General features: G+C 33.9%; 3 protein-coding genes across 4 annotated transcripts; 1 reads left to right on the top strand and 2 right to left on the bottom strand.

Moving 5' to 3' along the window:
* Window positions 1–1,995: 1,995 nt before the first annotated feature.
* LOC126975331 (ras-related protein Rab-4B-like) lies at window positions 1,996–14,672 on the bottom strand. Its single transcript, XM_050823177.1, has 4 exons — window positions 14,362–14,672; window positions 14,171–14,251; window positions 9,236–9,568; window positions 1,996–7,757 (listed from the first exon to the last, which is right to left on the bottom strand). Exons 1-4 carry the CDS (start codon window positions 14,375–14,377, stop codon window positions 7,540–7,542), a joined length of 648 nt encoding a protein of 215 aa, XP_050679134.1. The 5' UTR covers window positions 14,378–14,672; the 3' UTR covers window positions 1,996–7,539.
* Window positions 14,673–15,471: 799 nt separating this feature from the next.
* LOC126975333 (ATP synthase subunit s, mitochondrial) lies at window positions 15,472–17,055 on the top strand. The gene is made up of 4 exons (XM_050823178.1): window positions 15,472–15,612; window positions 15,698–15,986; window positions 16,053–16,316; window positions 16,954–17,055. Exons 1-4 carry the CDS (start codon window positions 15,592–15,594, stop codon window positions 16,977–16,979), a joined length of 600 nt encoding a protein of 199 aa, XP_050679135.1. The 5' UTR covers window positions 15,472–15,591; the 3' UTR covers window positions 16,980–17,055.
* LOC126975324 (dihydroorotate dehydrogenase (quinone), mitochondrial) lies at window positions 16,976–19,283 on the bottom strand. 2 transcript variants are annotated; one of them, XM_050823164.1, is made up of 5 exons: window positions 19,005–19,283; window positions 18,544–18,753; window positions 17,859–18,253; window positions 17,398–17,735; window positions 16,976–17,283 (listed from the first exon to the last, which is right to left on the bottom strand). In XM_050823164.1, exons 1-5 carry the CDS (start codon window positions 19,023–19,025, stop codon window positions 17,072–17,074), a joined length of 1,176 nt encoding a protein of 391 aa, XP_050679121.1. In that variant the 5' UTR covers window positions 19,026–19,283; the 3' UTR covers window positions 16,976–17,071. The 2 variants fall into 2 exon arrangements, with proteins under 2 accessions (XP_050679121.1, XP_050679122.1); XM_050823165.1 differs by lacking the exon at window positions 18,544–18,753.
* Window positions 19,284–26,452: the final 7,169 nt, after the last annotated feature.

Genomic DNA, 26,452 nt, shown 5'->3' with positions numbered 1-26,452 from the left:
GACTACTATAACTCTCACCTATACAGCACATTCGTAACGTAAGTATCATTATAGAACTTATAACAAATCGCTTGAGATAAGGTTTTGACAGGAAAAAAAATACAATCAGAAACATTTCTCTCGTTTTTATTAGTTACAGCACCTACAGATAATATGCCAAAACATTCATTCCAAATAAAACAGCTTTTTTAGTGTGGCTATATATACTGTTCGTATTGGGTCACGTTTTACAGTTTAAACATAAAGCCAGTGAAATTAATTAGCAACGAATGGTCTATAATATTATATTGTAATTGCAGGCTATATTTTACTCCATTCCACAGTATCTACCTGCGATACTAAAGGTGTGAATTAGTTTTTATTATAATGATCAAACCACTCACTATCCATACGTGGGTAACACTGAAAATGTTTAGAACTGGCCAGTTAGAAATATTGCTCACGAAAACTTTTTTTGAATTTAAATTTTAGAACTCTTCGGTAACCTTATGTAGCATATTGCATTCATTTGTCATCTGTTTTTGTGAATTGGTGGCAAATCTAAAACTCTTGTTACACGGGAAAATGAACCTAACGCGAGAAAAATTTCAGTCAATGATTTATTATGACTTTCGTTGTGGGTTTACTCAACAAAAAGGTATGATAGGCTGCGATTAGCTTTTCTTAATGAAGCCCCATCTTGTGCCACTATTTACAATTGGTTTAACGAAATTAAGCGTGGACGTAGCAATCTCAATGATGATCCGTGTGAGGGACGTCCTTTAACAGCGATTACTGAAGATAATATCAGTGCTGTGCGACGCATGATAGAAGAAGATAAGAAAGTGACCTATCAGCAGATACGGGCAAGCCTAGGCATTGGTATGAGTCAAGTTCAAAAAAAATTACACGAACATTTAGGCGTCAGGAAGCTTAGTACCAGATGGATTCCTCCCCACACTTTAACCGACGACCAGAAACACCTTCGCATGGACTGGTGTCGCCAAATGTTAGATAAGTTCAACGGCGGTGACTCAAATGCTGTATTTGACATCGTCACAGGTGATGAAAGCTGGATATATTGCTACGAACCCGAAACCAAAAGACAATCGGCTCAGTGGGTGTTTCCTTTCGAGGATCTGCCAACTAAGGTAAAGAAAGGATAAAGTCAAGGAAAAAATATGATTGCCTCATTCTTTGGTCGGAAAGGTCATTTCGCGATAGTTGTGCTAGAAGATCAGTTACTGCAGACTGTTGTCAATCGCTGTTTGCCTGTTGTCTTGGAAAAAAATCGACAGCAGCGCCCTCGAAGCAGGATCCTACTTCACCACAATGCTTGAGCGCACTCCGCAAAACGGACGAATCCCCCATACAGTCCTGACCTGGCGCCCTGCGACTTTTATTTATTCCCAAGAACTACAGATAAAACTCGAGGTATTCGCTTAACGAGCTCTGAAGATGCGGTGAAAGCGTACGAAAATGCCATATAAGAGACCCCTAAGAAGTGGGCCACTGCTTATCTCAGTGGTTCCAACGAATGCGACAATGTGTAGAGAGGAACAGAGATCACTTCGAAAAACAATAAAAGTATTGGCAACTTTCTTCATTAAGCAGTGTTACCTAGGTAGCTCTAGCGACTATCAGATACATTTGCCACCAAATGACTAGTGGTAGTGGTGTAGGTGTGATTTGGAAAAACTTGAATTGTTCCTGGTCATATATTATATGGATAGAGCTCCCGACCGCGTGTTCGACGCGCAATCGATTGACAATGGTATCTGTTTAAATAAAACATTTTAAAGAATTAAAACGCGTGTAATTGTAACTGTGTTTTTATATTCGATCTTGCCTAAAAGTTACATTTATTATGTCATAAATGTATCTATAGTCATAATTATCCCAGTCAGGTTTGTTTTATAACAGAAGCAAAACTGTATGAGCTATCGGAAGTTAACTGCGAGTGATTTCTTAAAAATTTAGATCCTAAAGAATTATAAAGATAAAAATTTAAAGAAATAAATATTTAAAGTGTTTTATTCAATATATTCTTGATAATGTTCTGTATATATTCATAAGCACATTAACGAATTTGCTTGAAGCTGCGACAATCATAATAACAGAGAAACAAGTTATGCCTACTACTCGGTTGTCGAATTTTTATTGGGTGATATATATGCTTTTACAACATGATCCCAGAAGATGTACAAAACAAATGTGTTAACAAATTCAAGAGAATTGCTAAAAACGTTTGTGTGGTAAAGGTTACTGTAACATAAATTACTTTCATAATGCGATAGTGATACCACAGACTGGGTGGGAATTTTAAAAATAATTATAAATTTAAAATAGTAGATTGTTAACCGAGGGTCGAAAGAAACAATTCCCGAGGTATTTAGACCGCCGCTATAGTCCGAGTAGGAATTGATTATTTTACCCGTGTTAAATACTCTACTTTTCATTTCGAATATGAAGAAAATAGTAAGTACTAGTTTTTTATCTAAACTATTTATTGATATTTAAAATTAATTGTCAAATTAGGACAATTTATGTCGACTTTGTAAATTTTAAATATGGAACGGAATTGTTGCGACTTATTCCGCTGAAAGAAGTGTGCGCTAAGTTCACACTGGCTGTTTAGAAAGTCACATGGCCGCAGCATTATTTTAAATAGTTTTTTTTTTTTTACATAAAATTCTTCACAGCTGACAGCAGTTCTATTTTTAAAGTTCATTCCGGCCCTTAGGTAGAAAGTAATTTGTACGAGTTTTTCCCTCTCTATGGAGGGAACCAGCATTTTCCACCCAATTATCAGATCAAAACAACATTACTTTCCGAGTATGAGAAATGAAAATTAATTTTACTGTATATTACATATTATATCGTAACGAAATTTAAATAAAAAAGGTCGCTAAGTTTCATGCGCCCATCTCTCAGGACTGAGACATATTTCGAATGGGTGGTAGTTTTTGACGTACAATAACTAATTTTAAAAGTTGTCTGAACAGAGTCCTTAAAGCTTTATATATGTTACAATTATATTATAACTAGCTGACTCGACAGACGTTGTTCTGTACATAATAAATAAAATACTGTTTTTATGTATTTGTCAACAATTTTTCATAACATCAAGAATTATTTCGTAACATATGCTCCTTGTTGTTATAATGAAATTGTTTCACAGTAGAACTGTCAAACCGTGCGTTAATAAATTCTCTCACAGAAAATATGTCCATATAAAACAAATATTGAAAATAAAAATAATTATGGGTTCCAAATCGAAACAAAAACTATCCTATCTCTCAAGTTGGACCAAACTGCACTCCATGAAGATAGAGGCCCCGTTTTCGAATCCCGGTAGGTGCAAGCATTTATATGATGAATATGGATGTTTGTTTCCGAGTCACGGATGTTTAAAAGTATTTATGTATGTTTAAGTAAGTATATTGTATTTAATATATCATTGTCTTGTAACCCATAACACAGGCTATATATGCTTAACTTGGGGGAAGATAATTTGTGTGAAAAGTGTGTCAATATTATTATTATTATATTATATTATGAAGTAATCCCCATTAAAATCCGTTCATTACATATTATCGGAGTCCATCGCGGACAAACAACGTGTCACGTAATATATATATATTAAGACATCCTTATATTAAGGATTGGTTTCCGCTGCGGAAATAGATGTGTAGTCGCAAAGTGCTGCAACTTTTACTACACCCAAATGGGCGAACTCGAGCCAGTCTCGAACAATGTGTGACGTTGACGTGCCACGTGGTCTGTTAAACTTTGCTAATAATTCTAAAATTAAAATGCAGGGCTGTGTAGAAAAACTTTGAAAAAATTACATCAGTAATTATTTTTATTTTATTATATAGTATAAAATTTGAAAGTTGCCATTGAGTGTCAAGATGCCACGCACACAAGCATCTAATAGTTGGTGTAATCAAAAAACTATTTTTCTTAGGTAGTGAGGTATCAGTTTGAGCACAGCGGAGACCAATCCTTAATCTAAGACAGACACATAATAAACACACAAAATAATCATAACTTAAAAAAGAGTACCGTGCAGCAAAATGACAGATTGAAATAATGTACAAACGATAACGTAATTAAAACATAAAAAAAAAAGATTCTAAATGTGTCACTAGCGCCGTTTTACGTCACTCAACTGTCAAATTGCGTCACGCGCGCATCTTTCACATGATCTTGGCTGCACATGATACTGTGCAGTGCCATAGAAAGAAACAAAAAACATCTACTTATCATTTTTAATCAATAGTTTTATGTAAACAAATAACATAGGAGAGACTGTGTAGAGATTCACATAAACTTATCTAAACTTAAGTAACACTAATTCTAGATGAGATTTACAATTTGTGGGTCTAAAAAAACAAAAATTAACCCAGTTAACTTATCGATACAATATAGTTGACAATGACTTTGTCCACTGAAAATCGTTAATAATAAAGATAACTAAACTAATTAACCGTCATATAATAAATATTTGGTAAACGAAAAAAACATATCTCGGCATAGATCATTCATACGTCGATAGACTGTGATAACTGTGAAAACGTCGAAAAATCGAGATTAACGTTAGCCTCCTATTTTGCGCAATGCACGCACACTAACACAAAGTGACATACAAACCGAGTGTTTAAGATGTGGCATGACGTATTAGTGAATTATTTGATTTCAATTAGTAAGTAAACAAAAATTCAAGATCACAACATTTGAAAGAGAAAATTGCTGTTCTTTATGGGCAGAATTGTTCGTCACTACTGAAATAATTATATTGAAATAACGACCAGCATATCACATCAAAATATGTACGGTAATACCTACATAGCTTTCGGTTACCTAATTACCGATAATACAATCACAACATGTAACAAAAATTTGAGAAAGTTTCTCACACGACTTCTATTGGTATTAATAACTTGAGCTTTGGATTGAATTATTTAATTTAGCAATTTTATTATTTTCCAAAACATTAAAGTTACGTCTGAGATCCTTCGCCGTAGTTATACATATCTAAAGGGTGTTTGTACAACTTCGTTAAAATACGCAACTTATACAAACGATTTAAGTTTTTTATACCCGCGTCCCATGAATGAGCGTCGAGCGGCTTCCGGCTCACCGCTCATTTGATTCAGTCTCGTGCCAGATTTTGGCGAGACAACACGTCCTGTAGAGGCGAAACACGTGTCGAATTGTTTAAAAACAAATATTGGCGGAATTAACACTAAAGAAAACTTAAATCATTCGTATAATTATGGATTTCCGCAAAGTAACGCCTACTTCAATAAATACGCAACTTAGCAAATGGTTTGAACAATTTTTGGAAGTTAGAAGAAACACAGAAATATACATTTTGTTTTCAAATTTCATTTGAATAATTATTATGGATTTCCGCCAAATAACGCCTGATTCAATAAATTTTCGTATAAATGATCTGAGGTTCAAATATTTGAAGTAGCGACTGTCTGTCTAAATCAGACTTGCAATACTCTACGTAAACTCACAAGGCTTGCAATGTGGGCTATATGTTATTATAGTAATAAATAGTAATTATAATATTAGGTTTCTTCTTAATTTTAAGATAAGATTATTATATGATTGTAAGATTAAGTTTATCTCTATATTTTTATTTTTTAATTAATGCTCATTTTAAATGTTACATTATTTTTTAAGGTGAATGTTACACTCGCGCATTAGGAATATTCCTGTAAGGCTAGACGTAAGTGTTGTAAACAAATAAATAAAATAAAATAAATATTAACGGATAGAAAAACAAAGTGTGCAAGAGACAAGAATATCTCAAACGGAAATACAACAAGATAGAAAAGGAAAGCGAATCTATTATGTTACTGTAACTGATTATGGTTGGCGAGTCGTAAACAGTCAGCCGTACTTGGCATTAGAAATATTAAACCACTAGGCACTTACTATATACCACTGGACTGGCGGCTGTCAAAGTGCCTTTGTGCCTGTTTGATATTCGCCATTTTGGCGCTGTTGGCCATGTAGCGAGAGTCTGCGGTACTAAAACTAGTGATGACAACCTCAGCAAACATCAATAAATGGTGGGAAACTATTTACAAACAATATTGTATACTTTATTACGTTGATTCTTGAAGTATAAATAACTCCGAAACGAACGAAATTAATTCAAAATGCAAAAATACTTCAGAGTATTGTACGTTCCTTCGCAGCCATGTATTATACGTCAAAACTAGTTCTCTGGACGCTCGCGAGTGGCGCTTCAAATAGGCACAAAAAATTTGCTGTCAAACATATGGAACAGCCTGTCGAGTGGTATTTATACAGGTCAGTGGCACTAGGTAACACAACAGCGACAAATCAAAATTGGTCACGAAATAGCGGGCTGTCAGCCCGTCTATACACTGGTATGTTTTAAATCTATGGTCTAAATACTACAAACAACATGTATTCTCAAAGCATCTATTATGTGACTTATTTTTTCATAATTTTGCCTAACGACAGTTTACCTAATATTAATCCAATTAGCTGAATTTAGAATTCAAGTTCTTAATCTTAATTTATTCTTAAATCACATTTAGATAGGTAAGATATTTTAGAAGCTATTTACACATTTTACTTACAATTACCAATCACCTAATAACCTGTTTCACAAATTCGAATTTCATCTAAATACGTTAAATTTGTATTTACACTTTTAATAAGAATAACTTTTAAATGATCTATGAATTATAATGTATATAACAATTACAGATTTTTTAAGGTAATTGGTAGCACTTGAGTATTGGTAGCAATTTTAATCATTACTGAAAAGAGATTTTTGAGACCTACAATAAAATTATGTTCGCAATATGACCTATCAAAACTATATTCTAGTAACACAAATCTTTTACGACCGTTTTCAATAACGTATCTCGTTTAATGACAAGATCTTATCTATCCATAGTTATGTCCAATATAGTTATAGTCCAATGCTGCATGTCGATAGGTTATTGAAATGTTAGTAAGCGTAAAAAAATAGATTTGTCTGCCTTTACGGCCGTTCCCAATATACTATCTACAGATACAGATAAATTACTACCTTCTACTGTCAGTAATTAGCTGTCATTAATCTGAAGCTGTCCCAATATACCCGATTAGTCATTTTTCTCGCCTTCTTATCGCCTTATATTGGGACGCGTGAATTGCAATTTCCATACAAACTTTATATGTTGGTAGCTGGTAAGCTATACGTCGTCTATTGACAGACAGCGTGCACGGATAACATGAGGTACCGTCGATAAGTTTATTGATTGGGACAGAAAAGTCAACGATAGTTACGATATTTATCTCAAGTAAGAGATAGAATGAATATTGGGAACGGCCGTTAGTAAGTTAAACTAAGGATAGATGGTTATTGAAAACGGCCGTTAAACGAGTATTTGATTGAAGTAATTGTAAAAGTGTCTTAATGTCAGCAATTTCGAGTGGAGTTAAATCATTTATTGTATAGTTTAATATAGGAAAATAGTAACTAGTAGTCGGATTAATTAACGATCTACATACATAAACTTATTTAACATTACATGTACAATCATATCCTGTTCGAGATGGTTTCTTCGGAGCTGTCAACCTCTTTGAAGTGGCGGTACCATATTGTATCCCGGAGCCTATTCGCTCTGGGTCCAATTCACCAGTCTCTATCTTGGCCAATATTGTTTTGGAGCATTTTAAGAAAGCCTCTTCAACATTTTCTCCAGTTTTAGCGCTTGTTTCCAGGAACATTAATTCTGGGATAAAGTAAGAAGTGTTAATAGAAAAATTTCTGGTAACCAGATGAAAATAAAAAGAAAAAACAGAAATCACAGTCGCCTGACTGAAACAAATTGATGAATGTTGATGATATCAACAGGGCCGGATTTAAATTTAATGCCGCCCCTGGGCACCGGAACAAAATCCGCCCCAATACTGGAATTTTACTTAAACTTATAGTTTATATATTTTATTTTTTTAAACTGAAATAACTTATTTATTGCAGAAGCTATCAATGTTTTTATAATATAAAATATAATTATTAATTTTGACTAAACATGCCAAAATTATAATTTACAAATAATGGATAAATTGAAATTCTTGAATTATCAATTAAACCAAAAATTTGTAACAGAATTAATTAGTTATATTGAGCAATCTTGATAAGACTAAAAAAATTTTTTTCACTTTCAAAATTTTGCCGCCCTGGTCACTTGCCCCAACTGACCCTAGTGTAAATCCACCGCTGGATATCAAAGTCAAATAAACTCTATTCAAATAGGCTTAAACTAAGCGATTCTGAATCACCAATAAAAACATTTCTTATAAATTACTGAATTTACCATTAGTTCGTAAAAAGTTGAGCTCGAGAAAAGAACATACAAGAAACTCAACGGCCACTCTTTTCAATCAAATGAGTATTTTACAATATCTGTAATATACATAACAAAATACTTTGTAAGGTGCTGTATCCAATATATGAATCGTGTTTAAATAATATAAATTATTTCATGTAAAGTAGTAAAAAATCAATTGTATAAATATAAATTATCGTATATTCGATGCATGCGATTATGCAAAATTATAAACGATTATAAATGCTTAACCCGTTCAGTGATTCGTTGCCAAGGTTTCGCAAAAATGTAAAAAAATGTATTGTAAATAAATAATTTATAAGTATTCTTGACTTGTTTAGTAGATTTTGTTAATTTCTTAATTTCATTACATTATAGAATGGTTGTTTTATAACTTATACTTATTTTATGTAAATTAAAAGGTAATGCATTTAGTAATAAGACCCCTGTAAATTAGAATAATAATTATAAATGTATTATTGTAATTACCGCTGGTGAATCTAAATAAATAATAAATAAATAAAAAATGCATCAACCTTTAGAGCTTGAACTCATTGTTTGTATGCTTCGTGAACATGATGGTCGTGATTACTGTCACAATTAGTAATTGCATTCAAGAAATACAATGATTCATTAATAATTAAAACAGGTGGACCTGGCACCATAAGCAGCACCCGTTCACAAGTTGATACATGGACCAGCCATCGTTCCCTTCACACATATTTGAGGGAAGGAGGCGACCCGGCACACGAAGCCACCGCAAGCAAGGCAACTCCAGTGGTTCTAGCTGGATCACCAGTACAGAATGAGTCTTGTACCAGTTACACTTTAAATTTGCTAAATTAAATATAATTAAAAATGTTTAATAGAATATGTACTACCATTGTCTTGTGCAAATTGGCTTGCTTCAGTAAATGTCACTTCCCTTGATTCTTCTAAATCTCTCTTATTGCCCACTAGCAGAATAACAATATTGGGGCTCGCCAGAGTTCTCGCATCTCTCAACCAATTAGCCAGGCTATTGAATGAATCTCTAGAGGTTGTATCATAGACAAGAAGAGCACCAGCTGCGCCTCTGTAGTAAGACCGGGTAACTGATCTGAACCTTTCCTGCCCTGCTGTATCCCAAATCTGTAGTTTCGTAGATTTTCCTCCAATATTTACTATTTTAGAGCCAAACTCCACACCAATAGTGTGGCATCTGTCTTCTTTAACTGTAACATTAATAATTTTGAAATTTTAAGCCGATCATGAACTCAATCTGATAGTATTTAACTTTAATTCACTCAGAAATGTTATTAGGTTTGGAGTGGAGATATAGAGAGATAAGGCATGCTAGGGAGAACATCTCTAAAGGAAATACAGGAAGAAAGAATAGGAAAGCGAATCTATTCTTACGGCCGTTCCCAATATTGAGTCTATCTCTTACTTGAGATAATAATCGTAAGTAACAATACTTACGATTATTATCTCTGTCCCAATAAACTTATCGACGGTAAGTCACCTTATCCGTGCACGCTGTCTGTCAATGGGACGACGTATAGCTTACCAACGATAGAAATTTCAATTCACGCGTCTCAATATAAGACGATAAGAATGACTTATCGGGTATATTGGGACAGCTTCAGATTATTGAGAGCTAATTACTGACAGTAGAAGGTAGTAATTTATCACTATCTGTAGATAGTATATTGGGAACGGCCGTTAGTGGAACTGATTTTGATTGACAAGTACATAGACAGCCACACTTGTAACTCCTTAGTATTTTTTTCATAATACTAGCTATTGCACTCTTTTTTTTATGGAATAGGAGGACAAACGAACGTACGGGTCACCTGGTGTTAAGTGATCACCGCCACCCATCTCTTTCAACACCAGAGGAATCACATGAGCGTTGCCGGCCTTCAAGGAAGGTGTCCGCGCCTTTTTTGATGGTACCCATGTCGTATCGTCCCGGAAACACCGCACAAGGAAGCTCATTCCACAGCTATGTAGTACGTAGAAGGAAGCTCCTTGAAAACCGCACTGTGGAGGACCGCCAAACATCCAGGTGGTGGATATGATATCCTAACTTGTGGCGTGTCGTGCGAAGGTGGAATTCGGCGGCAGTATCGATAATTCAAAATTGGTTACGCACAATCGGGCTGTCAGGTCGTCTATACGCTAATCTTTATATATATATATAATTATTCTGTATGTGTGTTGACAGTGAACTCCTCCTAAACGGCTGGACCGATTTGAATGAAATTTTCTGTGTGTGTTCAAGTGGATTCGAGGATGGTTTAGACTTTAGGTTCGCAATAATTGGACTACCTCCTAAATAGCAAGACCGATTTGAATGATTTTTCACATTGTTCCAGTGACTTTGAGATTGGTTTAGATTCTCAATACAGTCGACATATAATTCTCCTACGTATGTTAGTGATCTCCTCCTAATGTCTGGGCTGATTTTTCAAATTTAACACGTGTGTACAGCACAACGTCTGTCGGCTCTGTGGACCTGGGGTGTGTTACAACATGTACCTAGATGGATGTTTAGACTAACACATCCCGACAATTCGTAAGAGTGAGGTTCCCATGTCAAGTGCTTGCAAGTTTAAAAATTTGCACCGACACTATAAAAATAAACCATTTATTACCCGATTGCAATGCACCTTTACCTTTTACTTTACATCCTTTTTTTTATGGAATAGGAGGACAAAAGAGCGTACGGGTCACCTGGTGTTAAGTGATCACCGCCGCCCACATTCTCTTGCAACACCAGAGGAATCACAAGAGCGTAGCCGGCCCTTAAGGAAGGTGTACGCGCTTTTTTTGAAGGAACCCATGTCGTATCGTCCCGGAAACACCGCACAACGAAGCTCATTTCACAGCTTTGTAGTACGTGGAAGAAAGCTCCTAGAAAACCGCACTGTGGAGGACCGCCACACATCCAGATGGTGGGGATGATATCCTAACTTGTGGCGTGTCGTGCCAAGGTGGTGGAAATCCTACTAATATCTTCCCTTTTTTGGCGTGCATCCGTGCAGAATGGGATGTTTCTATGCCAACTTAATAGCTGACAGGCTTGCCCTGCATGGTTGAGTATGACAACTCACTCTGTTATCCCTACTTAAAAATTTTATTGAGATAGAACCTTTACTTGCGAATGCAATGGGGAACTACTAGTGACATCTTTTACATCTTACATCTTGCTTACAAAAGTTTTCTTCTCTTTTTAATCAGCGCCATTTTGATTCCCTAAAGTAATTTTCGTGTAAAAACCTGTCCTTCTGAAGAACAAGGCCATTATTTAGTCCCACATTTCGTGGTATCACTGACACATAGTACATGGTACAAAGTGGTTGTGTTTTGTGTTATTAAGTGTTAAAAATTTACCTTAAATGGCTCTCAATCTCATACACCATGTATCAATATATAACTTCAAATTAGTTTGTATTGATGACTAAATGACGACCTAAAATACCTAGTATTTTAGATTTTTTTTATGGAATAGGAGGACAAACGAGCGTACGGGTCACCTGTTGTTAAGTGATCACCGCCGCCCACACTCTCTTGCAACATCAGAGGAATCACAGGAGCGTTGCCGCCCGGCCGGTTTTTGAAGGTACCCATGTCGTATCGTCCAGGAAACACCGCAAAAGGTCATTCCACAGCTTTGTAGTACGTGGAAGAAAGCTCCTTGAAATCCGCACTGTGGAGGACCGCCACACATCCAGATGGTGAGGATGATACCCTAACTTGTGGCGTGTCGTGCGAAGGTGGAATTCGGCGGCAGGAATCAGGTTAAACAGCTCTTCGGAACACTCCCCGTGATAAATGCGGTAGAAGACACACAATGAAGCGACGTCTCTACGCAACGCCAAGTGATCCAGCCGTTCACAGAGTACTGGGTCCCCAACAATTCGAGCTGCTCTGCGTTGCACGCGGTCAAATGGATCGAGCTGATACTGGGGTATGCCATACCAGAGATGACAGCAATACTGCATGTGTGGCCGGACCTGCGCTTTGTACAGCGCTAGAATGTAGGCGGCTTGAAGTATTGCCGTGCTCTATTAATGACGCCCAGGTTTTTCTAAATATTCCATTACATCTTAGCAGCTACAATTCGTTTTTGTTAAATGTAATTTGTGTAATGTTTGTGTATCCGAGCATAAGTGGGTATAAATTACATAATCTAGTGTATAATGTACCATATTCAAATACACTTTATAGAATATTTTTGCATGGTTGATGCACTACCAACCAGTACTGTCACTATTAGTTGACACAAAGAACTTCAGGGAAACATTATACTTCTTATCCAAAAGCTCTATTATTTCTAAGATATCTAAATAAAATTTGAAACACAAAATTTTATGGACAATGCGGGACTCGAACCCACGACCTCTGATGTTCCGTGCCAGTGCTCTAACCAACTGAGCTAACCGTTTGAGTGACGTATCGTCATAAAACCTTGTATGCTTTGTTCAACTCTCAGGTGTTTTATTTGTGTATTATTTAGATCTAAATCAAATTGTTTAGATCTAAACACATAATTATTATAAAATTTGCATTTAAGTTTGTTTTGCAAATTATTAAAATTAAAATTAAATCCTCACAATCGGTACACTCTTACTTCTCCAATATATTTTAATTACGTAAACACACAGCAAATTCTTTAACTTCACAATACAATTAATACTATACATGGAACAAAATTAAAAAAAACAAGAAAAACTAATGTAATTTACTAAGTCTCTTACTTGGAACTAAAAGTAAAAACAGATCTATTGTGAAGGTGAGTGAGTGAAACAGATAATATGCGGTAAGGGAGTAGTCGGTTTATTTTGTCACAATGTTGTTTAGCAAGCTTGTTTATCTTGCACTTTGCTTGTGCGAACGTCATGACTGCTATAAGTATTTGGTAGTGATGCAACGGATGTCTGCTTCTGTTTCCGCTACTTACGGAGGTACAATTGGAAGTTTATGACGGCTGAGAATTACGCACAGATACAGTCACATTTTCAGGAGCACAAAAAGAAAAGATTACCTTTCAATAAAGATTCTCTTGTGTGTTGGAAATGAAATTTACACAAATACTGTAATCTTTTGCACTTAGTGTACCAATATTTGTCTTTACCCCCAGCAGTGTTGCCAGTGAGCAATTATTTAGTGAAGCTGGTTGTATATACGAAGAATACCGGAACAGATTGTTAGGTGCAAAAGCGGCCAAATTACTTTTCATAAAATATAACTTACCACTACTTAATTTTGAATATTAATAAAATGTTCAGTTACAAGGTTGCAATATTGTTTTATATAGTAGATTTCTAATCTAGATTTGGTGTATTTGATACTTAATAAAGAAATATATTCGTAAATTTGTTTTTTTTTTTCATATTATTTACACCTCCTTTTCTGCTAAAATTTACTTTTGTCATCTGTTTCCGTTTCTGGTTCTCCCGTTGCATCACTAGTATTTAGTATTAAGTAGAAGGAAAATCCTACTTACTTCAATAATTGAAGTTCAATATTATAACTTTAAGACTAGTGGTATATTTATTTAGTTTCTCAACAAGGTAGGCAATGCCTATTTGTCTATTTGGTATGCACACCCCAGTTAGATGTTGACAGCATAACATTCTCTCTTTAGATTGAAAACACTATTTCAAAAATAACATTACAAATAATTTTTGAGAGGTGCAATCATACTTTCTTCCCTCCCTAAAATACTTAATTACAATTTCATATCATCTTAGTGACATCAAAACAAATGTAACAAATACTTTGAGTATATAGTTAATTGTTATTATTTTAATTAAAAAATAACTTACACTTGTTTCCTATGAAGTTGTTGAGTAAACTTGATTTGCCTGCACCTGCACTGCCTATTACTAGAAATTTGAAGAGATATTCTGAAAACAAGATTCAAATTAAAGTAATAAATAAAGAGCTACCGTTTATCACAACATATAAATTAATTAATTGATAAAATATTAACATTTAAATTATACAAATTACTCACCATAAGATTCAGACATATTGCTAATTGCTATACTTATGCAATTAATCACGGATTTAATATTTCAACTTTACAAAGAAAATAGATTAGTTCTTTATTTTTATAAATTATGTAATTACCTAGTTATTTAATGCATTACGATGATTATGTACTGCTAATTGTATAAACTATAATGTTTATTGAAAACAATTTTCATTTTTTTTAAATGTTTCCGTCCTTGCGACAGGCTATAGCTGGGGGCCTTATTGCCCTATCTTAATGTAGTTTTGTTTTCAAAAGGATCAATCCAGTTTTATAATCCCGTCAGTTTCATTTTTCAATTATGTCTAACCTTTCCGGATCGGCGCGCTCCGGATCTCGCTGTACACTATTGATCGGCAAGCTTCCGGCAATTTCGCGGCATTTTCCCCGTGTGTATTATTTTACGTGTAGTTATAAAATGCTTATAACTAGGGTGATATGAGTGACTGTCACTGAAAGCTATTGAAACATGCTATAAGACCATGTATAAATTATTCATATTGTCTTTCTTTTTTTTTTCACACAGACTTTTCATTCGAAAAAAAGTGTAAAAATAGGTATATTTTAAAATAAATATTGTTATTATTGTTAATTACTTGTTTTATTTATTTCCTTTTATGTTTTTGTAATGAATAGTATATGTTAATTATAAAATAAAGCTTAAATCTCCACAAAGAACGATCTTCGTGTAAAGTCTTGATAACGACCGCTCGCTGCGCCGGCCGGGAACAAGTGGACACATAAGTGCTTTGTCCGTAGAGCTATGACGTCGAATATTGGTGGCCTTGAATCGTAACGGATCGAAATGTGTTTGGGAATTCACTCGTTCATAACTGCGTAGGCAAATAAACCATCTTGTACACCTAATAAGGGTGAAAACTGGATGAGGTAAAAAAGTGCCCCGCGGCACAGCCGCTCTCATTGTTTTTTGAATTACCAGTGCCCGCGGGCACGGCCGATGCGGAAAGGGTAAACCATATGGAATGACTAGTTTTATTTCATCAAATCCAATCCATTACATATTTAGACCGCATAGTTGAGTTTTTGTTGCTGACTGTAGGTACTTCCTAGTCCCTAGAACTGTCATTGTCAATGTCATTCGCACCAGATACCGAGTAGAGTAATTTGACGTCTAAATTGTTTTAAATTTTAAGTTTTATAAGTTTATCTTTATTGTTTACGTATCAACAACTGGAACAGTAAGTAACAAATATGTTTGCAGTATCAAGAAATGTACGTATTATGGGTGTATGGTGGCTATGCGTTATTATAATAAAATTTACACACTTTATTAAGTATTTATGCATTTTTGTTGCAGATATCCTTGCTACTGCGACGTAATAATAAACCTGAAGGAACTGTTAGATATTTTTGGGAATATGTTAATATGATGTTTAACAAACCAGATCCAGATCGTATAAAAACTGTAGGACCTGACCGTGCATGTGCGGAATGGGTCTTAAGAAACGGAGGAAAGGTAGTGTGGGCCAATGGGAAAGCTCTAGCAGATTATAATTCCCTGCCACCAGATTCTGAGGCTGTGCCCAAAGTGGCCGAGATTGATGGGTCAGAATCATCTATATCACATTATGGTTTCCCTCATTTAGGTATGTAATTTTTATTTGAAGTATGGTTTTAAATATTCATCATTGGTACTTATTTTATTATTATAGATGGCTGTGTGGAACTGTGGAAAATTACTCTTCATGACAATAAATACATTGATGACAGAGCAATGAAAGGGCTAGAGCATGGTAAAGAAGCATTAAAACATTTGCAAGTATCCAAATGTGTCAATGTCACTGATGAGGGACTCAAGGACCTAATATCATTAAGCAAACTGCAAACTCTTGTTCTATACAATTTACCAAGTGTAAACAAACTTGAAGAATGCACACAAATAATTGTGAACAAGCTACCTAATTGCAAGATTATAGGTAATGCCTAAATTTTATTTTGAGTTGGAAATATATAAATTTACAACTTGCTTAAATATATATAAGCTGCGCCTTTAAAGGAAATCATTATTTATTTACATTATGCCTACTTACTTGTGATTTTATATAAAATGAGCCATCCCACCCGCTTGGCTGGGTGTATTTTAAAAGAAAATGTATGAATGTTAGTATTCAAAAAAAGTTAGCCATAAGCCATCTAGGATAAATTTCACATCCAATGGTGGTAGTTTCATGTCAATAAGATCAGTGGTTTAGGAGTGACAGCCTCATATATAGATTTTGGAGTCTTATACAATGGAATCTGCAGGAGAATTGCTATCCCCAGAAGTTTATACTAAATGAGTGTGATTTGAACAAGTATGGTGTGTGGTTTAGTTAATCACTCATGTTAAATAACTGAGGCCATATAGGGCTTGGATGTAAAAGATATGTTGTGGTTGAATGTTTTTAAGGGTGAGTGTTGATATATTCTTCTCAATGAATGCAGCTTTCAAATAGGTGGTAAAATTGCAATTTGAAAAGATAATTCAAGTGTTTTTAGTAGAATCCCTTTTAATATATACTTCAATTTGAATCCTTTTTGTATACAATATTAATATTATTTTGATATGTTCAGGTGGAGCAGTAAAACTACAAGATTAAATGTAAGGTTATTTCATTAAAATGGAATTATAATAAAGCTTTACAAAATATTTAAACAATATATATTTTTTTTTAAATAATATTTTTTTCATTTAAACAACACCTTTACCAACAGCATCAGTAACAGTACTGTAACCATCTTTCAACAACAACTCTGCTAGTTCGGATTTAATTTTAGATACTATTGGTGGACCATGATAAATGAGAGCTGTATAAATTTGAATGGCACTTGCTCCAGCTAAAATTTTCTCATAGGCATCTTGTCCAGTAAATATTCCTCCAACTCCAATGATTGGTACTTTTCCTAAAAGAAGGCATAAGATTATGAAATATAAAGTTATATATTATAATATATACTTATTCTATGGTAAAAAAAAAAATATAACATATATGCAGTTTAATTAAATAAAATTCAAACCTTGGGTCAGTTTATACATTATTCGGATCATTTCTGTTGATTTAGATGTTAGTGGTTTCCCACTTAGACCACCTGTCTCATGAGCAAATTCTTGATTACTGAGATTATTTCTGTCAAATGTGGTATTTGAAATAATAAGACCATCTACTCTGCTATCTTTTTTATTGATAACAGATACTATATCCTTCATTTCATCTACAGATAAATCTGGAGCTAATTTCAATAAGAGAGGAGGTCTTTTATCTTCTTGCAATGAGTTCATTGTTTTGTTTATAGCTGTCAAAAGCTCTGTCAACTCCTTTTTATTTTGTAAAGCTCTAAGTCCCGGTGTGTTTGGACTGAAATGAAATATAATTGTAAGTGCATTATTGTTGAAGAAAAGTAGTAGATTGATGAGAACTTGATCATGTATAATTTGTAAATAAATGATTATTGGTTCTATGTTTAAAATATAGAATTACCTGCTTATATTAATAACAAAATAGTCTGCAATTTCATTAAATGTTTTTATTCCGAGTGTGTAATCATGGACTGCATCTTGCGAATCTTTATTTCTACCCAAATTAATGCCCAATATGCCTCTATCCAGTGTGACTTTATCTATATGTTTAATTTTTTTGAGAACATTCTCATAGCCTTCACTATTAAATCCATATCTATTTATAACAGCATTATCTTCAGGAAGTCGGAACACCCTTGGTTTTGGGTTCCCAGGTTGTGGTTCAGGTGTAATAGAACCAATCTCCACAATTGAAAAACCAATTCTTCTTAGGCCACTAATTGCATCACCATGCTTGTCAAACCCAGCAGCTATTCCAATAGGATTACTGAGTTCATTGTTGAGAAATTTTGTTTTCTAATGGAAATAGATTTAAAGAATGTTATTACGATTTTTTTACAATTAGTGTTAATCTGAATTTTGATATTTAAGTACTGTGAAGTTTTGAATGAAGATTTTGATAATTTATGGATTATTAAATTTCTTTGAATAATGAGGTTGCTATTTTTATTCATAAAGCTGCACATAAGAAGCTTTTGTAACCTTTTATTGAGCTTTTTGCTTGTGTATTGATAATTGACATTGCAATATAACATTAGTACATTATATGTTAATTGTTTACAAGAATAATATAACATAAATCATACCAGAACTGAAGGATCTTTAAAGCTCTCTGGAGGGAATATGCCATACTTTAAAGCAGTAACACCAAGTTTATGAGCCCATTCTGGATTGACATGCTGACTTAGTGGCTGCAATATATTTTCATAATATCCGGGAAAATCTTTTTTGTAATAAATGAATTGATATGCAACTGTACCTCCCAATGTTAATAGGCATAGAGATTTTATTTTTTTCTGAAAATAATCACTTTTCAATTGAATTTGTTGAACAAGTTGGAAGAGTCCTATTTACTACTTCATTAGCTACAACTAATGTAATAATAATTCTACTCTATTACCACTATTAAGATATCGTCCTACATATTTATAAAGCCTCGATAAAAGAAAAACACGTACACTTCACACAGCCATAAAGATATATTCGAAACAATATTGTGTATGTTATCGTAAACAGATAATTTATGCTCTTGATATGTGATACTAACCAGGTTTTGTACTTTGCTCATGTTTTGTCGGCACCTTTTAAACACGTAAATGTAAATAAACTTATATTTTCATTCAATATTATTTTGGTAGGAGCATTTAACTTGTTCTTTTCTTTAAATAGTAATTAATAATAATATACAATTATATCTCATAGAACCACTGACATAAAATAAATATTTACTCGGAGCAATAGGTAGGTATTAGGTAATTTTCAATTATTTTCAAAGAAATAATAAATTTTTGCTCGATTACAGATAGCCTATTTCTCATTTCTAAAATTAATCCAGTAGCAGAGTACTGCGTACAGCGTATAGTAGTTATTTGTGTCACGTGTCAGTTGTGTGTAACGATTCTCGAAAGTCAAAGATTTATTTATTATTATGAAAATATGATATCCTCCTTACTTGCTAAGTGAAATCGGTATTCAGTACCTACATACTAAGCCTAAATAATATTATATGTAGGTCACAATAAAAGTATTGCGTAACTTAAAAAAACCAAAACATTGTTTATTGCTTTTCAAAATACTCTCCTTTACATTTTATATATTTATTTTGCCTCAAACTATTTTTTAAAACAGGAGGACCATAGATCTGAAGGCATGTTTTCTACGTGCTGATTGAACGCTATCGCTGCCTCTTCGGAATTGGTAAAAGTCAAACCTCTCATCAAATCTTTGGTTTTGGGGAAAATCACAGGGTGCTAGATCGGGGCTATGTGCAGGATGGTGACGAGTTGTACTTTTTCGGAAGCTAAAAATAACATAGTTTTGTTGGCCGTGTGTGAAGAAGCGTTGTCATAATGTAGGAGAGCGTGGCTTTTTGGACGTCTTTCGCGAACTTTTTTTAGCAACCTGAGTAAACAGACGGTAGAATACCACTCGGCATTAACACTCTTTTGATCTTCAAGTGGAATTGTGCAGAAGAGTACCGTAGTTGAGAATTAAAATGCGATCATTTTTTTACCAACGTTTCTTGCCTTTTCTCATTTTTGCATTCACAAGATTGCTGTTTTTTTTGAGTTCAAAACAATAAATCCACGTTTCGTCTCCTGTGAAAATGTCATACACAGCATAAGAATGTCCGTGGTCGTACTTCATAGCATCTCTGAGCTCCAATCAACGCGAGCCCGCTTCTGCTCCGCTGTCAGTTCATGCGGGATCCAACGACAACAAAGCTTTCGAACTTTCAATTCTTCGTGTAAAATTTTCTGAATTTGTCTCATACCAATCCCCAATAATCCTCGAAATGTCTCATAGGTAATCCGCGGGTTTTTTTCAATTAGCCGCCACATTATTTTCGTTGATGGCAGTGGAACTTCACGAAATTCGACATGACGTAAAGAAATCCGACCTCTCGAATTCAGCAAACCATCGCCTCACGGTGCTCAAGCAAGGTGCTTCTCTCCCAAAAGCATTTTAAAGACGGGTACAGTATTGCGGAGAGAGAGAACTTTTAAAATCATAAAAAATCATCGCTCTAAAATCTTTTTCACTTAATTCCATTTTCGTTGCGTACGTAGAACTTTGATGTGTGAAAAAAACAATTGACAAATGATTTCCCGCCAATTGTTTTTTTTATTACTAAGTACGTTGCAACGTTTCAAAAAATATAACATTCGATATTCAAATAGTTCCGATTAGCTAGAAGTGCAAAACTTTTAGTGTGCCCCATGTAGTACACACAACGTCAGCATTATATCAAAATCTGCCAATCAATACATTATTGTGATTGTACCTTCTATCTTCCCTAGTGGTTTTGCACTATTCCAACATGCCAATTCTTTAACAACATTAACTACAGTATATTTTAATATTAATAAAAAATTTCGTGTCAGAATTCTTATAATTCATGTTCTGCTTCAAATATCCGAGGCGTCTGTCTGTTTTAGAATCCTAATTTGTTTCGAGTAGCCTGTCGCAACCATTTATAGATTTGAATCTGTATGAACCGCGTACTAAAAACAATGGTGGCAAACACTGTCTTGCTCTATTAATAATTATTATTAAATTAATCTAATATCTAAACGACTCTTTTGTTTGTTTTGGTTTGAGTGTCATGCTCTAATGACATGTCAATAATTCAAATAAAAATGACTGTTTCCACCACTGTTACAGACTGCAGTAAGTACAGTAGTACAACTCGGGCGAATCAACATGATACCGATCGATGACGTTTGTGCGTTTTAGTTTTCATTTCACTTTCTCGTACGAAAACGAATATTTTTTTTAATTTTTATACGTCTTATGCATGAATATTATTAAATTTTATAGATCAGTTTTAGGGAGTAACTTGTAGTTTTCATTCGATTTCTCACTGTCTGTCAGTCTGTTCGCGATAAACTCAAAAACTACTGCTACGATTTTCATACTAGTTTCACCAATGGATAGCATAGTACTCTAGGAAGGCCGTTTGGGTGCTTTCAACGAAAACGCTGTCTAAACCCTTTGAGAAATAACAAAATAATGTATGGTAGATTTGTGTATCTTATATAGGTCTACTGAAAAGTCCGCGAGGGCATAATATATCTACCTCTTGAGGATAACATAGTATATCCATTTTAATACTTTAAAAAATTGACAATTATGAAGCGGTATTGTAGGAGCTCTTTACACAAATACGATATTAATCTTTATCATTTTATTACTAAACATTATAAAATCATTCATAAATAAGTTTTGTTTCATTTTGAACTCATTAACTCTGATTGCATATTTCCGATGGCTTTAGACTACATTTTTCCCGAATAATTACATCATATTTTTTCTATTGACAGAATTGACTAGTCAGCTCTTACTCTACCGCTACCCCTGAGTCTGTGGGATCAGCCCCACAGACTCAGAGGTGGGACAGTCGCCTTAAAGTGACGTTTTCAGAAGACTGTAGTGCCATCTGATATTTGGCCCCAAAATTAAAGTTTTGTCAGCTGTCACTCGCTTTGAAACCTGCCCACTGGTCATAAAATGGCTAGGTACTTCCAACGTTTGCGCTTGGTTGGTTTGGTTTGCATATTTTTGGTATTGAAATCGAAGTGTAAGTGCGTTGAGTCGACCCTTGTGTTCCTCCGCCTTCCTATTCTGTGAATTTCTACTTTTTGTGATAGAGACACTTTTTTTTGTGGAATTTATGAACTTTGGTGTAATGCCGAGATGTTGTGTGTATAGTTTATTGACTTATCTTGTGATAAATAAAGTATCATATAATATAAATATAATTTGTTCTACTCTCAGGTTTTACTACCGGTCCTTAGATTGAATTTGCAATCATGGTTAAAACTACTATAAACATACTGGTTTTCTGTATCTTGCCCCAAAGATAAAACTCCAATCCCTCAAATCACCTTATGTCAGACTTCAGACTCCCCCTGACTTATATGGTTTAATAATAATTGACAGCTGTGCTGGCTTCTGACACCATTTTTATCAAGAGAAAAGTCAATATATGAGTCCAAAATCTAATACTAGCCCAATGGTCATAACACTAGGTTATCACAATTTATCTGATGGCTTTAATAGTCACTCAATTTATTTAATAATGTTATTTATTATTTTCAGAGATTCCAATGCATCGGTTCCCAGATGCTGTCAAATTTCCAGAGCAGTTTAAAACTTAGGTCATTCATGTTGGTGGAAACCCTTAAACATCTGATTTTGAATGTTATAAGAAGAAGAGAATTTGTGATATACACTTTTCTGACAGACACAGAAATCGTAATCAACAGCTAAGCACATTGGCAGTTCCGATGCTTCATCTGCCTGGTAAGTCCCCTAATTTAACACATATTGAGTTAATATTCGATTCTATTCCTTATTCTGTCAGATTTAGTCACACCACTAAGAATCTTTGTTGAGTTGATGGTTTTTTTGAAGGTATATTGTATCATTCTGGAAACACCTGATTTTCTTACACAGTTGTGATTACAAAATTCAATTGTTGCATTTCTAGCTGAAACTGGTTCATTATCAATGATAATCATTTAATAATAAAACATAATCTTTACATATTCACATTATTTTTCAGGACAACTACAGAGTCAAGTAATCTTAGGACAAGCTTCATCCACAAAACATTTACTGCCTACAATGATACAGCAAGTCTGTTCAGGTAAATAATTTTTAAAAATTATTTACAATGTCGTAAAGGTTACTATAACATAAGTGACATTCTTAATGATACCACAGAAATGGCATGGAGTGGCCACCCTCAGGGTATTAAATAATAAATTTTATTGTATGATTTAACATTGTAACCATATTTTTATGCAAAAAAAAGAAGCCCGCTGAGTATCTTATGCCCTTACTTCTCAGGTCTGAGGTATACTTTTTCCAATAGATAGTATTGACTATCTGTAAGTGATATTATATCCTATTTCGAATAAAATATTCAGAAAGAATATAAAGTCAAACTCAATTGCTGATAAAAATCTGTCAAAATTTAGCCTAGAAATGGGCATTGACAATTTGATTTTGTTCTTCTTTTAATCCCATGTTTTTTATGTATCTTTTTAAAAATTATTGATATTTATGGACATACACATACAAAATTTTGATGTATTTCTTGGTTGTAATTTTAAAATCTTGGGCCCATAAAATGTTATTGATTGAAAATCCCACATTTGATCTTGATCTTAATATCATGTTTTCATATAATATAGTCTTCATAATTTCATTTCATTTACATAAGATTTTACAAATCTCAATAAAAGTTCTCCGGTTCTCTGTGGCATACAAATAATAAATAATCATTAATCTATTATTATGTTTATTATTTACAGAGCCATATGTGAGCAACTTTATTTTAGAAAAAGCATCAACTTCAACAACATTCCAACCTGTGGCTGCAGGTAAAATTCACATATTTTTTTCAATTTGTTGGCTATTATCAATAATAATAAATATATAAATTAATGATTATATTTTGTTTTGAACACATACCAAAATATTATATAATATAATATATTTCTATCTATAATACACAACTAAACCCTAAATAATAACAAAATTTTATAATTTTAAATTGTGTGAGTAGTGTCGGTATGTCTTTTTTTCTATAATGGTTTTGTTTGACAGCTTATTTCAACTTGTGATTTAATTTGAGCTCTAGACTCTTAAGAAATGCTGCCCTGGTTCTACATTTTCTGAGTGCTACTTCATTATGATTTGGTTTTTGGTTTTATTTTTATTTTTCTCCATTATTGTCTGATTGAAATTGACGATTGAAATGATCTGAAAAGTATAGTTAAAATTCACTCTGACAAAGTGGGCAACAAACTACATAAGTATTATTTCCAATTTCAGATGCATCTCAACAATTTACTTCAGCAAGGTGCTTGATGCTGGAACATAATTATAGTTTTATTAGCAAGCCTAAAGGAACAGCTGGAAAAGGTATTAATATTATTATACTAATATTATAAATGGGAAAGATTCTGATTTCTTTTGAAAATATTGTTTTTATACTTTTTTATCCAAAAAGTGCTGAATAAATTTGGCATAGTTTATGATCTTTTGTCTAGGTGGGCAAAGTAGTTCCCTCATAGTCCCGGAGCTGGGGACAAAAATCAGCAAGATTCTTGTAATGGCCCATCATTTATTTTGTAGTATGTGAGTCAGCAAAGTTAGGGAGTAGCACACCTGACAATGGCGGGCTTTGATGTAATATTACAACACTCATAAGAAATTAAACATAATAAGAAATTCGAAAGGTCTTTATTTAACAAACATTATCCATAAATGTGACAGTAATTTTATAACAGCAGATTAATGCATGACATGACATAAGACTATTGAGCCAAATGTCTTTTTTGATGAAGGCTGCATTGGTACCTGATAGGATTGAGAACAGCTAATGTCCGTGTGGGAATGAAATTTTGAATATATTTTTATTCATTACTAGCTGACCCGACAGACGTCGTGCTGTACATATTAAATTCTTCTTCTTATCAAAACCTTTACTGGACTTCCACAAATATTCAAGACCGAAATTAGCCAAATCGATCCAGCCATTCTCAAGTTTTAGCAAGACTAACGAACAGCATTTCATTTTTATATATATAGACTCTAAGACTGAATCCCTTTTCATATTGTCCATTTATTTAATACCATATATTATACTATACAATTTGTAAATTAAACATTCTTTCACAGATCTAATGGCTCCACAGTGCACATAGATCAAGCATCTTCAAGCAGAAATATCGCGCTTGCGAAAAAAAGGACAATCTTTCAAAGCAAGGTTAAAAGGTGGTTTAGATCGATCAATCGAATTTTGTCCGGAAAATTAATATATGTGGGTGAAGACGAAACAAAAACAGCTGCCCAACAATATTATGATAAACATAATCATTATAAAAATAAAAATAAATAATAAAAATATGCAAACATTGCTTTTTATTACTCCCACCCAATAACTTCAATCACTCATACCAACACTACTAAATCCTATCCTTTATGTTCTATGTTGTGGCAAAATTAAATAACTAACTCTACGCGCAATTGCAACATGGTAAAAAATTGCAATACCTACATTAAAAAGTAGAGTTAGTTATTTAATTGCGTCACAACATTAAAAATGAATTTTAAAATTTCGAGCTAATATATAGGTAGTTATTTTCGGGGCCAATTTCCAGATGACGCTAGTTTTCAAATAGACCACTCATAATGCGTAGAGAGGGCTATCTTTTCCCTATATATTATTATACTCTTTGCCACAGACGCTGTCCAGACAGGGTCTGCCGGGTCAGCTAATATGGAAATAAAAACAAAAATAAATGTTCACAAGGAAGCTCATTCCATAGCTTTGCAGTACTATTAATAAAATGGACATTTATGTATTGTATGATTACAATTAAAAATTTATTATAAAACCTCACTCAATCTTGACTGTTGCCTTGCGAGGGTAGTAGCGTTAATAGAGTTGGGTTAGTCGTTAAAGTTGTTAACTTAAAATGTTTACTATTATAACACTGTTTAAAATCAAAAGTGTCTACAGCGTTATATCATCATTTATTAATTTAACATTAGCACAACATTTTATTTATATTAACAACTACATAGGTGATTTTTTCGTGTTTATGAATCGATACAACATGTTGCATACTAAATTATCGCATATGTGGAAATCATGTATTTGTGCGTGCGTTGATTCGAGCGCTCCAGCCACACAAATTGGCAGAGCCATAGGGAACTAGATTACTCAGATACACCAAAACCGAGTGTGTACGGTTTTTTAGATGGTTTATTTTGCATGGTGTTATAGCTTGATTAAATAGCTTTCAAATGCATTCACCCAAATCGTCCTAATTACAAGCAATCGATTGCTTCACGTAAAATAAAACGCACTGACAAAACGCTGAGCAACTGCCAAAATCACGCCGATCTATACCGAACCGTGCATCGCCCATGTATCACAATCAGAGAGCGCCAATTCGCTTAGGCTAGTATGAGGTT

The sequence above is a fragment of the Leptidea sinapis genome, chromosome 35, assembly GCF_905404315.1.
Source record: "Leptidea sinapis chromosome 35, ilLepSina1.1, whole genome shotgun sequence".
Lineage (NCBI taxonomy): Eukaryota > Metazoa > Arthropoda > Insecta > Lepidoptera > Pieridae > Leptidea > Leptidea sinapis.
The sequence above is the reverse complement of the archived record's forward strand: the minus strand, read 5'-3'. Positions and strand labels throughout refer to the sequence as shown.